General features: G+C 41.3%; 1 protein-coding gene across 2 annotated transcripts in view; it reads right to left on the bottom strand.

The window, feature by feature from the left end:
* Positions 1-13908, bottom strand: part of LOC140196734 (multimerin-1-like) — a 68694-nt gene extending 54786 nt beyond the window's left edge. For both annotated transcript variants that reach the window (XM_072256431.1, XM_072256432.1), the window contains exons 1-2: positions 13491-13908; positions 551-670 (exon numbers count right to left, since the gene is read on the bottom strand). In XM_072256431.1, the coding sequence (XP_072112532.1) occupies positions 551-670; positions 13491-13807 (437 nt within the window). In that variant the 5' untranslated portion in view covers positions 13808-13908. The remainder of the gene's footprint in view (positions 1-550; positions 671-13490) is intronic.
* Between the last annotated feature and the right edge of the window lie 1861 nt (positions 13909-15769).

The raw sequence follows: 15769 nt of genomic DNA, 5'->3' as shown, positions 1-15769 counted from the left end.
CTCACCCAACCTGTCCAAGCCTGCATTCTCATAACATCCTCCTCACATTTCACACTGCCACCCAGCTTTGTGTCATCTGCAAAGTTGCTAATGTTACTTTTAATCCCTTCATCTAAATCATTAATGTATATTGTAAATAGCTGTGGTCCCAGCACCAAGCCTTGCCCCACTAGTCACCACCTGCCATTCTGAAAGGGACTCGTTAATCCCTACTCTTTGTTTCCTGTCTACCAACCAATTTTCTATCCGTCAATACCCTACCCCCAATACATCATGCTCCCTCATGACATCACTCCCTAACCAACCCTAAGCAATCGTTCTAGATCCTAAGCACTCACTATATGAAATTAATTGTCATCACTTCTTGTTTTTTTTCCAGTCACCCACATTCCATATCTCCAGGTTCTTGACCTTTTCACCAATGGGAAGAATTTCTCTCTACCTATCTCTGACTTAACTACTCATGATGATAAGCATCAGATCTTCTTGCAATCTTGATAAATGAGGCTATGTTTTTGGACAAATGATATTAACAAATAATGCTGCATACCTGGGTAGGCAGCTCCTCATTTTCAAAATACATGACTTTGATGTTATCAATACATGGCTCTGCACGTTTTCTATTGTCACCGTAGGCGAGAGTCTTGTATGAACATAAGCGCACCAGTTTCTGTAAAACAAGACCAGAGAGATTACTTTCAACCTGGATGATATGCAGTAAATGGAGACCATCCTGTCAGCTTCACAACTACAATTACCCATGAAGGCAAGGTTGTCAGAAGATATGGAGATGTATGCCACTGTGTCAACCCTTAAGGGATGATGAGAAGGAACAGACTAATTGCAGAGGGACAAATAATAATTTCAAGAATTTCGGCTGAGGCTGGAAATCTTGAGCAAGACACATAAAATGCGGGAGGAATCCAGCAAGTCAGGCAGTATCTATGGAGGGGAATAAACAATCAAAGTTGTGGGCCAAGACCTTTCATCAGGACTCATGGAGGGGACCAGCTTGAGTTCCAAACACCAAACATGTCTAGGATATGTGTTAGAATGATGCTCTGTCACTAATTCTATTTCTTTACACTAGGCAATGATAACTCATATCCCTATAAATGCAGAAATTAGTCTCAGTGATACTGTACTCTGATCTTCACAGAGTGTTCTGTTGACTCTCCCCAATCACAGATGATAAAAAAATCTGCAAGTTGACATGAACTTCAACATTTTCCCACCTTTCTTGCTTATAAACCATTGAGAATGTTAAAAACATGATTGACTCAGTTGTTTCTGAATGTTTAACTAAGTCACAATTGCCACCAATCTAATCTAGCGCTGAATTTTTTCCATATGTAATATTTCATTTTGTCATAATATCATCAGCAAATTCCATAGTTCTGAAAGTCCTAAAAAAAAGTTTTAAAAAGTTGGTTTATTATACTTCAGTTTCTATTTTAGCCCAATGTCTGTGTCCAGTCTTTATTTTGCTTCTTGTAAGTTTTTTGTTGTAATAAAATCATTCTTTATAATTTTACAGATTTGTTGTCCTTGAAATATCTCTGATGTGATTGGCTGCTCAGGCAGTTAGATGACATCACTGTTACTGGGTGACTCTTCTCATTCAGACTGATTTGGTCTTTGTGAGCCAGTTTCTTCATCGTCTCTTCACTTCTGACTGGATCATCCATTCCAACTTGACTATATCCCAGATGTAACAACTGGAGTAAACTCGTTAAGTTTAAATGGGAAATTTGGTGGATTTTCTTCTGGAAAATAATGAGTTCTGCAAAATTCATTTAAGGTTATGTTTTGAATTTAATTCCAAATTCTCCATCCCATCGCTGGCAAGGCCAACATTCATACACCCTCCCCAATAACACTGGAACATTGAATTTAGAACACAGAATATACAATAGTACAGCACTGTATGTGCCCTTCAGCCCATAATGTTGTTCTAACCCCATGATCAATATCACCCTCCCCTCTTTCACAGCTGTAACCTTGCATTTTTCTTCAGCCATGAACATATCTAAGATTTTCTTGTGTCTCGATTGTTTCAGCTTCCACCATCGTTCCCAGAAGTACTTTCCAGGCACCCACCAGCCAGTACTCTCTGTGTGAAGAACCTACCTCTGATGTCTCCCCTAATCATTCATCCACTCACCTTAATATTGTGTTCTCTGGTATTGGCCATTGCCACTATATCTATGCCTGTCATAATCTTATACCCTTCAATCAAATTGCCTCTCATCCTCCTTAGCTCCAAAGAGAAAAGTCCGAGCTTACTCAACTTTTCCTCATAAGATGTGCTGTCTAATCCAGGCCACATCCTTCAACACCCTTTCTAAAACTTCCACATCCTTCCTATCATGAGGCAACCAGAACTGACCACAATGCTCTAAGTGTGATCTAATGAGCTTATTATAGAACTGTATATTATAGACTTAGTTCCTTAAGGTTGTTTTTGCTGGGGGAGGTAGTGGGGATAAGTTCCCACTACTTATTAAATGCTCCCAATGGCGTGTGTTTCAAATAGCCTCTGACAACCAAGTCTGGCTCCTGACCTTCACATGTGGCTTAGCTACTAAGCCCAGCAGAACTGTTTTTACTGACAGGAGAAAGGGCGAAGGTGGGATACTGATGCCTTAAAACCAGTCACTTCAGGCTGAGGGGGCTCATCAGCCATTGTTGGAAGCTCATGTAAGAGAAGGAAAACCCTGATCTTAATCCTTCATGGTCGTGTAGTTAAACCCACTTATGGGGAAGGCTTTGGGAGTAAATTCTGAGGAAAGATATGGAGCTGGAGTCCCTAAGGCAGTCCTACATTGAGTTCAACACTGACCAGCAACTCCTGCCAATCTGTACTGGTCTCAGCTGTTCCTTTGGATTCATCAGCTGTGTGAAGAGGGGGAGCCAGCTGCATGGGCAATGTCTGCCTCTCCATGTTGTACTGCCCTGGCTTATGTATCACGTAGAGAGCTAAGACACAATGTCCATGGTCCACTCTGACCAAAGGAGGGCCTCATAGACCTGCAACATTACCTTGTGGCTCTTCAACTCAATCCCCTGACCAGAGGCTGAATGGTAGCATAGTGGTTAGCACAATGTTAGTACACCTCGGGGTGTCAGAGTTTATAGTTCAATTCCTGCGTCCTCTGTAAGCAAGTTTGTACGTTCTTTCCCATGTGCACGTGTGTTTCCTCTGTGTTCTCCAACTTCCTCACACAATCCAAAGACCTACCAGTTAGTAGGTTAATTGGTCATCGTAATTTGTCTCGTGATTAGGGTAGGGTTAATTGGTGGGCTGTTGGGTGGCGTGCCTCGAAAGGTCAATTTGGTGCTATGTCTCTAAATAAATAAATAATGAAAGCCAACAGACAATACGCCTTTTTAACAACAAGTAGTAGTGAGCCATCATCTTTAACTGCTATCGCCACAACACTGTTGCGTAGGGAGTTCCAGAGTACAGACCCAACCAGGGATATTTAGATATTGGATAGCTTCATGGGACATACTTTTAAGATGATTGGAGGAAAGTATGGAGTGGAGTATGTCAGATCTAAGTTCTTTATACAGAGGGTGGTGGGTGCCTGGAACGTCTTGCCGGGAGTGGTTGTGGAGGAGATACATTACAGTCATTCAAGAGATTCTCCATCCTCAGTTCTCTTGCTGACAACCTTACATTTGTATGCAAGTCCAAGTATCAGTTCTTCAGGGCCTGACAGAGTGCAGCCTTAGACTTTATGGAAAGCTGGAGAAGAAATTACAGAGGTCCTTGTGGAGATATTTGTTTCATCATCAGCTGCTTGTGAAATTCCAGAAGACGGGAAAGTGACAATGTTGTTCCATTGTTTAAAAAAGTTAGTATCAACAAGCTAGGGAACCGTAAGTCCAGTTATCCTAACATCAGTAATGGAGAAGTTACTGAAGGGAATTCTAAGGGACAGAATCTAGCAGCATTTGGCTAGACAGAGTCCGATTAGGAAGAGTTAGCATGGCTTTGTGTAGGGACTGTCATGCTTGATGAACCATAAAGGCAGATAAGGGTAGGGCAGAAGATTTGGACTTTAGCAAGGCCTTTGACAAGGACTCACATGGTAGGTTGGTCCGTAAGGTTTGATCATATGGAATCCAGGGAGAGCGGGTTAAGTGGATTCAAGTTCTGCTCATGGTAGAAGGCAGAGGTTGATGGTTGAAGGTTGTTTCTCAGAATGGAGGCCAGTGATTCATTGTTTGTCATTAATGCACAAGGCTTGATCAGAAAGTTTGCAGGTGATATGAAATTAGGAGGTGCTGTTGATTGTGTAGCAAATCATTGTAGATCACAAAGGGAATCTTGATCAGTTAGGAAAGTGGGCTGAGGAGTGGCAAAAAGATTTCAATACAAACGAGTGTGAGGTGAAGCATTTTGGAAAGTGAAACAATATAGGACCTATGCTATGAATTATACTATGTCCACTATACAGTGTAATGGAACAGAGGAACTTCGGAGTACAAGTGCATAGCTCATTGAAGTTGCTGGTAAAGGTAGACAAGGCGGTAAAATAAAGTTCAAAATCAAAAACAGGTTTATTGTCACCAACATAAGTCATGAAAATTGTTTTGTGGCAGCATTACATTGCAGGCATAAGACATTACAAAAGTTACAACAAAAATAAATATATAAATGATGCAAAAGAGGAATAGTGAGGTAGTGTCACTGGGTTCATGGATGCTCAGGAGTCTGATGGCAGAGGGGAAGAAGCTGGTCCTAAAACATTGAGTCACCAGTCAGGGTTGTAATGTTATGCTACAGCTGCATAACATTGTGGAGGCCACTCTTGGAGCTCTGTGTACAGTTTTGGTCCTCCTATCATAGGAAAGATGTGGTTAAACTCAAAAGAGTGCAGAAAAGATATGCAAGGATGGTGCCAGGACGAGAGAGCCCGAGTTATCGGGGTGAGGTCCACCAGGCTAGGACTTTATTCCTTGGAACGTAGGAGAATAAGGGGTGACCTTACAGAAATGTTTAAAATTGTGACAGACATAGATAAGATGGGCTGAGGAATTAACTCATTTCCTCCTTCCACAGAGGTGGCCTGATGTGCTGAGTGTTTCCAAAGTTTACTGTATTTATTTCAGACTTCCAGCATCTCAGCACATGTAGACCTGGGGGACAGTGGAACATGATGGATAATCTTCTAGCACTCTCCCTTCAGATCACACCTTTGCTAGAGTTTACAAATGTGTGATGTCTATTTCTGGGAAAGGGAACAACAGCTAGAAACATCCCCTTCCCAGTGCTGTTGCCAAATTCTCAGACTCTTAACTCTACACCTCTTACTCCATTATTGTCACTTCAGCATTTTTTTATTCACTACCTCAGATTACTCTACATTCTGTTGTTTTTAGACTCATCACTGCATTTATTGTTGGATTTATTATTACCATAAAAAGTGTTTACTCTGTGAGCTCACACAAATAAGGAATTTCAGTACCCCCGGTGTATATACTTGACAATAAACTGGACAGGTCTAAGAACACTGAGGCTGTCTACAAGAAGAGTCAGAGCCGTCTCTATTTCCTGAGGAGACTGAAGTCCTTTAACATCTGCCGGACGATGCTGAGGATGTTCTACGAGTCTGTGGTGGCCAGTGCTATCATGTTTGCTGTTGTGTGCTGGGGCAGCAGGCTGAGGGTAGCAGACACCAATAGAATCAACAATCTCATTCGTAAGGCCAGTGATGTTGTAGGGATGGAACTGGACTCTCTCACGGTGGTGTCTGAAAAGAGGATGCTGTCCAAGTTGCATGCCATCTTGGTCAATGTCTCCCATCCACTACATAATGTACTGGGTGGGCACAGGAGTACATTCAGCCAGAGACTCATTCCTCTGAGATGCAACACTGAGCATCATAGGAAGTCATTCCTGCCTGTGGCCATCAAACTTTACAACTCCTCCCTGAGGGTCAGACACCCTGAGCCAATAGGCTGGTCCTGGACTTATTTCATAATTTACTGGCATAATTTACATATTACTATTTAACTATTTTTCTATTACTATTTATTATTTCCATGACTATTACTATTTACTATTTACTAATAGTAATATTACTATTACTATTTCTATTACTATTCATTATTTATGGTGCAACTGTAACGAAAACCAATTTCCCCCAGGATCAATAAAGTATGACTATGACTATGACTATGACTAGGTATAAACTGATCTGAATCTAAATCCAAATCTAAACAGTTAAGATGTCTCCCACTGTTAAATAGCCTGTTATTGAGAGGATTTAGGACAGGCACATAAAGGTAAGCACCTGGAGGAGAAGAGGTAAATAAAGTGGTTTGACCAAAGCATTAACTTTCCAGCTGCAGGGGCTGAGTGAGGAACAACTGAAGTGTTTCAAAGCACTTTGGTGGAGTCCAACTTTTTTTGTTTCTGTTGCTTTCATATAACTATGGACCAGCAGATGGCAGCATTGTGCAGCACAACCCCAGTTCAATCGCCAGTAAAACACCAATAAAGTACAATTAGAATAGTACATTATAGTTTCTGACTATTCAGAAACACCAATATTTCACCATCAGTTCCACTAGATGATGCCTGCAACATTCCCTCTCCACTCACTAGCGCCTCAGTTCCCACACTTCATGTCAGCACCCTGTGGCACCACTTCCCACTCTTCCTTTAAACTTACCAGGTACACTGGGAATGCAATTATGCTACTGTATAACATCTAAAAAAAAGGTGAATTAAAAATGTGTTGTGCATATAATATCTTAATAATATTCAATGGTCCAGAACGTCTGCCAGTCAGATACCATCAAAGTGTCGAGCTATCCAGATTATGAAAAAAACAAAGAAACTGCAGATTCTGGACCAAAAATGTCCTGATGCAATACTTAAACCTGAAACATTGACTATGTCCTCTACATTTGAACCAGATGGATTAGGACCATTGTCAGCACCGAATTCTTCACACAACAGGACATGGCAATCGTAATTTTTTTTGCAAGAAGCTATATCTCAAGGAATTCCAAAGCCAGAATTGTGAGATGAGAGTACCAATGAGGTGTGGACACGCTGCAGTCCATCATGAAAGCCAGCCTCCCCTCCACAGACTCTGTCTACACTTCTCCTGCCTTGGTAAAACAGCCAACACAATCAAATATCCATCCCACCCCAGTCATTCTCTGTTTTCCTCCCTTCCATCAAGCAGAAATTTTAAAATGTTGAAAACACGTACCATCAGGGTCAAGAACAGCTTCTATCTCACTGTCATAAGAATCTTGAACGGACCTCTTATGTGGTAAGTTTCTCGTTTTTTTTCTTCATTTTTTTATTCCTCGTTTGCTAGGGCATAGTTAATGCAGTGGGAATGACTCCAGGGCTCTTTTGTGTTCTTTGCGTGAGATGTTGGAAATCTGGGAGACCTCCAGCCTCTGTGATTACCACGTCGGCACCAAATACACCAAGCTGCAGCTCCTTAGAGAATGTGTTAAGGAACTGGAACTACAGCTCGATGACTTTTTGGTGATAGCTAGAAGCTGCAGGGAGGTATTCACCCCTGGGTTGCAGGAGGCATGTAACAGGGTGACTGTCAGGAGAAGGAAGGGAAATGGGCAGCCTTGGATACAGTTGAGGGTGACAACCTGCCAGGTCTCTGGCACTGAGCCTGGTGCTGTGGCTCAGAAGAGAAGAAAGGTGAAGAGGACTGCAGTGGTGATAGGAGATTCCATAGTCAGAGGAATAGAGATGAGATTCCGTGGGCATGATAGAGACACCCGGATGGTATGTTGCCTCCCAGGTACGAAGTTCAGGGATGTCTCACAGTATTCTCAAGGGGGAAGGTCAGCAGCTAGAAGACTTGGTATATATATCTCTGGATGCTGCCTGTGCCACATGTGATTTGGCAGGAACTGGTGCAGGGGGCAGGGGTTCGGATTTATGGATCATTGGGTTCTCTTCTGTGGAAGGTATGACCTGTACAAAAGGAACAGGTAAAGCCTGAACCCAAGGGGGACCAATATCCTTGCGGGCAGGTTTTCTAGAGCTGGTCAGGAGGGTTTAAACTAATTTGGCAGGGGGGTGGCAACCAGAGTGATAGGGCTGAGGATGAGGTAGTTGGTTTATAAACAGAGGCAGTGTGTGTGTAGTGAGACTGCTAGGAAGGAGAGGCTAATGATCTGGCAAAATTGCAGTCAACGGGATGGGTTGCAATGTAGAAGTCAGACAAAATCGAAAAGGGTGAATACAGGACTGAAGGTGTTATACTTAAATGTGTGCCGTATACTGAATAATGTAGATGAACTTGCACAATTACAGATTAGCGTATATGATGTTGTGGGCATCATGGAATCATGGCTAAAAAAAGATTATAGCTGGGGAATAAAGGGAATTACAGAGGCATGAGAGGAGCAGGCCAAAATTGTTTGGAAAAGAATGCTGGCAGGGATGACAACAGAGTAGCAATGGCTGAAATTTCTGCAAGAAATTCAGAAGGCACAGGATATATACATCCCAAAGTGGACAAGTATACTCAAGGTAGGATGACACAACCATGGCTGACAGGAGAAGTCAAAGCCAACATAATAGCCAAAGAGAGGGCATATAATAGTTTTCTGGGCCTCTATTCACTGGAATTCAAAAGAATGAGGGGTAACCTCATTGAAATCTAGTGAATACTGAAAGACCTCAATAGAGTGGATGTGGAGAGGACGTTCCCTATGGTGAGGGAGTCTAAGAGCAAAGGACGCAGCTTCAAAATAGAAGGTTGTCCTTTTAGAATGGAGATGAGGAGGAATTTCTTTAGCCAGAAAAGGGGAATCTGTGGAATTCCAAAAGACCATAAGACATAGGAGCAGAATTAGGCTATTTGGCCCATTGAGTCTGCTCCACCATTCAATCATGGCTGATCTTTTTTCTTATCTCCTCCTCAGCCCCAGTTCCCGGCCTTGTCCCCTTAACCTTGTTGTCTAGTCAAGAACCTATCAATCTCTGCCTTAAATACACTCAATGACCTGGCCTCCACAGCTGCATGTGGCAACAAATTCCACAAATTCACCACCCTGGCTAAGAAATTTTTCTCCATCTCTATTCTGAGGCTGTACTCTCTTGTCCTAGACTCTCCCACCATGAGAAACATCCTTTCCACATCTACTCTGTCTAGGCCTTTCAACATTCGAAAGGTTTTAATGAGATCCCCCCCTCATCTTTCTGAATTCCAGTGAGTATAGACCCAGAGCCATCAAATGTTCTTCATATGATAACCCTTTCATTCCTGGAATCATCCTTGTGAACCTCCTCTGGATCCTCTCCAATGCCAGCACATATTTTCTAAGATGAAGGGCACAAAATTGTACACAATACTCAAGGTGAGGCCTCACCAGTGCCTTATAAAGCCTCAGCATCACATCCCTGTTCTTGTATTCTAGATCTCTTGAAATGATTACTAACATGACATTTGCCTTCCTCACCACTGACTCAACCTGCAAGTTAACTTTCAGGGTGTTCTGCATAAGGACTCCCAAGTCCCTCTGCATCTCAGATTTTTGGATATTCTCCACATTTAAAAAATGACCATGCATTTTCCAACATTGTAGTTTACTTACCACTTTCTTGCCCATTCTCCTAATCTGTCTAAGTCCTTCTGCAGCCTACCTGTTTCCTCAACACTACCTGCCCCTCCACCAGTCTTTGTATCATCTGTAAACTTGGCAACAAAGCTATCTATTCCATCGCCTAAATCATTTATAACTCAACACCAACCTCTGCGGAACACCACTAGTCACTGGCAGCCAAACAGAAAAGGATCCTTTTTTTCCCCACTTGCTGCCTCCTACCAATCAGCCAATGCTCTAACCATGTTAGTAATACCTGTAATACCATGGGCTGTTAACTTGGTAAGCAGCCTCATGTGTGGCTCCTTGTCAAATAGCTTCTGAAAATTCAAATATACAATATCTACTGCATCCCCTTTATCTATCCTACTTGTAATTTCCTCAAAGAATTCCAAGAAGTTTGTCAGGTGGGATTTTCCCTGAAAGAAACTATGCTGACTTTGTACAATCTTGTCCTGTGTCACCAAGTACTCCATCACCTACCTTATCCTTAACAATTGACTTTAACATCTTCCCAACCACTGAGGTCAGGCTAACTGGTCTATAATTTCCTTTCTGCTGCCTTCCTCCTTTCTTAAAGAGTGGAGTAACATTTGCAATTTTCCAGTCCTCTGGCACCATGCAAGAGTCCAATGATTTTTGAAAGATCATTTCTAATGCCACCACAATCTCTAACGCTACCTCTTTCAGAACCCTAGGGTGTAGTTCATCTGGTCCTGGTGACTTGTGTACCTTTAGGTCCTTCAGCTTTTTGAGCACCTTCTCTCTTGTAACAGTAACTGTACCCACTTCTCTTCCTTCACATACTACAACATAAGGTGTACTGCTAGAGTCTTCCACAGTGAAGACTGATGCAAAACACTCATTTAGTTCATCAGCCATCTCCTTGTCCCCCGTTATTATTTCTCCTGCCCCATTTTCTAGAGGAACTATATCCACTCTCATTTCTCTTTTATTTTTAACATGAAAAACTTATACTATCCACTTTGATATTATTTGCTAGCTTGCATTCATATTTCATCTTTTCCCTTCTAATGATTTTTAAAAACTTCCCAATCCTCTATCTTCCCACTAAATTTTGCTTTTTTGTATGCCCTTTCTTTTGCTTTTACAATAGCTTTGCCTTCCTTTGTCATCCACAGTTGTACTATTTAACTATTTGAGTATTTCTTCATTTTTGGAATACACATGTCCTGTACCTTCCTCATTTTTCCCAGAAACACATGCCATTGCTGCTCTGCTGACACCCCTGCCAGAAGCTCCTTCCAATTTACTTTGGCCAATTCCCCTCTCATACCACTGTAATTTCCCTTACTCCACTGAAAAACTGCTACATCAGACTTCACTTTCTCCCTATCCTAAGAGTTCTTTTACTGTACTTTAAGCTCCCTAATCGCCTCCGGTTCATTACATAACACCCAAACCAGTATAGCTGAGCCCCTAGCAGGCTCAACAACACACTGCTCTAAAAAGCCATCTCTTAGGCATTCAACAAACTCACTCTCTTGAGATCCATTACCAACCTGTATTTTCCCAATAGACCTGCATGTTAAAATCTCTCATGACTACCATTGCCCTTTGACTCACTTTTTCTATTTCCTGTTGTAACTTGTGGTCCACCTCCCAGCCACTGTTGGGAGGCCTGTATATAACTGCCATCTTTCTTAACTCAACCCACAGGGATTCAACAACTTCCGATCCTATGTCACATCTTTCTACTGATTTGATGCCATTCTTTACCAGTAGCGCAACACCACCCTCTCTGCCTACCTCCCTATCCCTCCGATAAAACGTGGAACCTTGGACATTCAGCTCCCAACTACAACCATCCTTCAGCCACGATTCAGTGATGGCCACAACATCATACCTGGCAATCTGTAGTATTGCAACAAGATCATCCACCTTATTTCTTAAACTACTCGCATTTAGATACAACACCTTGGGTACCGTATCTGCTATCCTTTCTGATTCTGCATCTCTAACAATTTGATTGTAGAGATCTGTTGACGCCGCTGATCGGCCACATACAATGCCACAGGCATCAGTGGAGGCCAGGTCATTGGGTATATTGAAGGCTGCAGTCGATTAGTCAGGGCATGATAGGATACAGGGCAAAGGCAGGACCTTGGGGCTGAGAGGGAAACTGGATCAGCCATGATGAAATACTGGAGCAAACCCAACAGCCCAATGTCCTAATGCTGCTTCTATATCTTATGGTCTTAATGATGAACTCTTCGCATCACAATCTACTTCATTCTGATTTTGCACCTTATTATCTACTAGCACTGCATTTTCTCTGTATATGTAACATTTTTCTCTGCATTCTGCTTTTGCTTTTCATTTGTACTACACAAATACATTGTTGTAATCAAATAATCTGTATGGATGACATGCTAAACAATTTTTTTACTTCAGCTTGTATATGTGACAATAGTACCAATTTACCTAGTTACCCATCTACCGGTTACCTGATTTCAAGTGGAATGTTGAGCAACAAGAATAGGGGGGAAAGGGTTTTCCCCAGAAGAAGGTGTAGACCCAAAGGGTAGAATGGTTCCTTTCTGTCATTATGAAATAAATTTAATGTACATAATAAAGGGACGTCCCTTTAGAACAGAGATTAGGAGGAATTTCTTCAGCCAGATAGTAGTAGTGAACCTGCGTAATTTGTTGCCACAGGGGTCTCTGGGGGACAAGGCATTGGATGTATTTCAGGCATAGAATGATAAATTCTTGATTGGTAAGGGGAGAAAGAGTTACAGGGAGAATGCTGGAGAATAAACTCAAAAAAATAAAACTAACAGCGATTGAATGGCAGAGCAGACTCAATGAGCTGAATGATCTAATTCTACTTCTACATGGTCTTAGCTTCCGGTCTTATTGTTGAACCAGTCACAGGTTCTCAAGACGGAAAGGTGTGTCACTTTGCAATAATGTACCAAATGGAAAACTACCAGTTTGTGTTCACTGCTCCATCATCGCTGACAAAAGTACTGATGTTTCAGTGCATTTTGTTCAAGGAGTCAAAATTGGTCTGGCTTCAAGCCATAGTACACACACTGAGTCATCTAGGTAATATAGGTTCTCACATTATTGAACTTGAAAAGCACATCGGATGAAACACAAAATATGTTTCTTGTAAGTGTGCACAACATGAATAATCAGACAGATAAAACATCATTCACAGTTTGTGCCATAATAGCAAAATAAATAGAAACCGCTTCTTTATTGATTAGTAGCCAAAGGTCTGACCATTATTAAAGAGACAATAGTTCGATTCTCGTCATGGCAGCTGGGAAATTTAAACTGCCGTAAATTAATAAGTCAGGAATTTATTAAAAAGAAAGCTAATGTTTATAGAAAATCTGTCATTTATTAATGATTTGCAGGAAAGGAAACCCCTTTTCATTTCTCAGTCATAAGTACAATTGACTCCTAAAGCCTTCAGTTCAGAATAACCAGGAATAGACATCAAATGATATCATTGCCAACATCATCTACACTGCATGAACAAATGTATAGGAATCACGAAAAAGCTTGGTATGGCATACAATGAGATTATGGCTCATCATTGTCAATAATTTTGTCTGATTCCTATATGCATTGATTTCTTTAGTATCCAAGATTATTGATACCTGAACATGGGCATCTGCATAGAGAATAAATGGATACGGAAATTCCTCAGAAATGCAGACAGATGAGCATACGGAGATACAAACTGTGACATTATAATGCAGAATTGGTGTAAATGGGTAGTTAATGGTTAGCACTGACCCAACGAGCTAAAGGACCTATTTCTGAGCTGTATCTCTCCATGAGAGTCTCCAGTTCAATGAAGTAAAGAAATGATTACTGTGATGTTAAAATGTGGTTGTACTTACTTTCCCCTGGCTGTTTCAAAGTTTGGCTTGCTGCTTCCAACCCTGCTGTATGAAAGAAGCTTCTGTTTATGGCTGAGTTTACTCATTCCTCCCACAGCATAATTTGCCTGTTGAAGAGATCTATTAGCAACAGGACGATCATTAGAAGATGAATTCCCAACCATCATCTCTCTGAGCCCAGTCTTTTTTCCTTTCTCCATCGCAAAGACATTGCTTCCATTCTCAGCTGTCTTGCTGGCACTGTTGTTTGCTTCAGGGACCGCACAGCAAACTTTTGAAAGGCTGAAAATTAATCCAAAAACAACGAGGCCTTGCATTCCTACTGAGTTGGAAATCACTGTCCTTCCCAGGGTAACAGCCGGTCCCGTGCAGAGAACACTTGCCTGAACCAACACAATGAAATCATTCCTTTAACAGCTTTATGTCACCTCAGAAAGGAAATAGCATCTGAATTCTGGATGTGACAGAAGGAAACAGAGAGGCCCTTCCCAGGAAGCTCATGAAGAGAATAAGTAAATGCGGTTTCCGTGAAGCCGGTGGAAATAGATTTTCCATTGATTTTGTAAAGAGCAAGGCATTCCATCTGTGTTGTTGCATCAGAGTTCAAAGGTAAAGATATTTAAACATCAAATCAAAGAGATTCATATTCCCATACTGGCCATTAAATAGTTACACAATCTAATCCTATTTTCACAATGATCAAATGCAATACCCAGTCTAATCACAAATGAACATGCAAGGAATAGCAAGGTATGGATCATGGGCAGGCAGATAGCTTTAATTTAATTTGGCATCATGGTCAGCACATACATCGTGGGCTGAAGGGGGAAGGGCTGTTCCTGTGTCGTACTGATTTATATTCTAGGTTCCCTGTCTTATTCCTCCACTTTTCAGACCCACTAGCTACACAGCATGGAGAAGAAGTATTTGGAATGGCATTGAGCACTTTGAGTTCATATATCAGAAATCCGCAGAAGTCCTGTGTAGACAATAAGGGGAGCAGTCAATCATTGTTTGTCTAACTACTCTCCCTTCTACTTCATCAGCCTCTTAATGTTTTATCTGTGATCACCACATTGGCCTAATCGCTCATCTCAGAACTCATAATGCAAGAGCAGGAACAGCAGGTCATTTTCAATCCTAACAAATATTCCAAGAAGAAGACATTAACATGAGCTAGTGAATTCTAACTCTCCCTTGTGTTCTTGGTGAAGGAGTTCTTCACACTTTTTCTTCACTGCCCTCTAATCTTTCTTCCATTTCCTTTAAATAAAACTTTTGGTGATCTTACAAGTAAGGAAGATTCAGAACATGGAAAAGTACAGCACAGGAACAGGCCTTTTGGCCTACGATGTTATGATGAAATAATTACACTCGTAAACAAATGCCTAACTCAACTAATCCTTTCTGACTACACAATATCTATATCTCTCCATTCTTTGCATATTAACTTACCTAGCTAAGAGTATCTTAAATGCCTTCAGCATATTTGTCTCTACTACAGCTCCTGGCAATGCATTCCAAATATCCACTACACTGTGTAAAAAGCTACTCCCACACATCTCCTTTGAACTTATCCCCTCTCACCTTATCTTCATGCCCTTTCAATCCTGGGAAAAAGATATGCCAGTTTACTCTATCTATGTCTCTCATAAAACTATAAACTTTTGTCATGTCTCCCCTCAACGTCTACTGCTCTGGAGAAAACAACACGTTTGTCCAAACTCTCTGATTCAACAGCATCCTGGGAAACCTCTTCTGCCCCTTCTCCAAAACCTCCACATCCTTCACTAATGGAGCAACCAGAAATAGAATATGTCCTAGTCATTGAATTAGCATGGAAACTAGCCGATGCCAACAAGAAGCTAGTCGCATTTCCATGGATTGACACAAGTCTCACTAAATCTTTCCAATCCATATACTGGTCCAAATGTCTCTTTACAATTGTTATTGTACATGCCTTTATATATGTCCTTTACTTTCACTTTTATCTACTGTACTCTCTGCAATATTTATAACACTGTCACCTTGAAGAATGAAATGTTCCTAATCTAGGAAATGGACTTATTGATGCATTCAGCTATTCAGCATGGAAACGGATCTATCAGCCAAATTTCTCCATGCTGACAAAGCGATCTATTGAAACTAGTCCTATTTGCCTACTCTTTGTCCATATTCATCTGAACCCTTCTTATCCATGTTTCGCTACATACGTCAGAATCAGAATCAGACTGTCTCTTAATCCTTCCCTTATGATTTCCTCTGGCAGCTTACTGCAT

The sequence above is a fragment of the Mobula birostris genome, chromosome 4 (genome assembly GCF_030028105.1).
Source record: "Mobula birostris isolate sMobBir1 chromosome 4, sMobBir1.hap1, whole genome shotgun sequence".
NCBI lineage: Eukaryota > Metazoa > Chordata > Chondrichthyes > Myliobatiformes > Myliobatidae > Mobula > Mobula birostris.
This window is presented reverse-complemented; position numbering and strand designations above follow the sequence as displayed.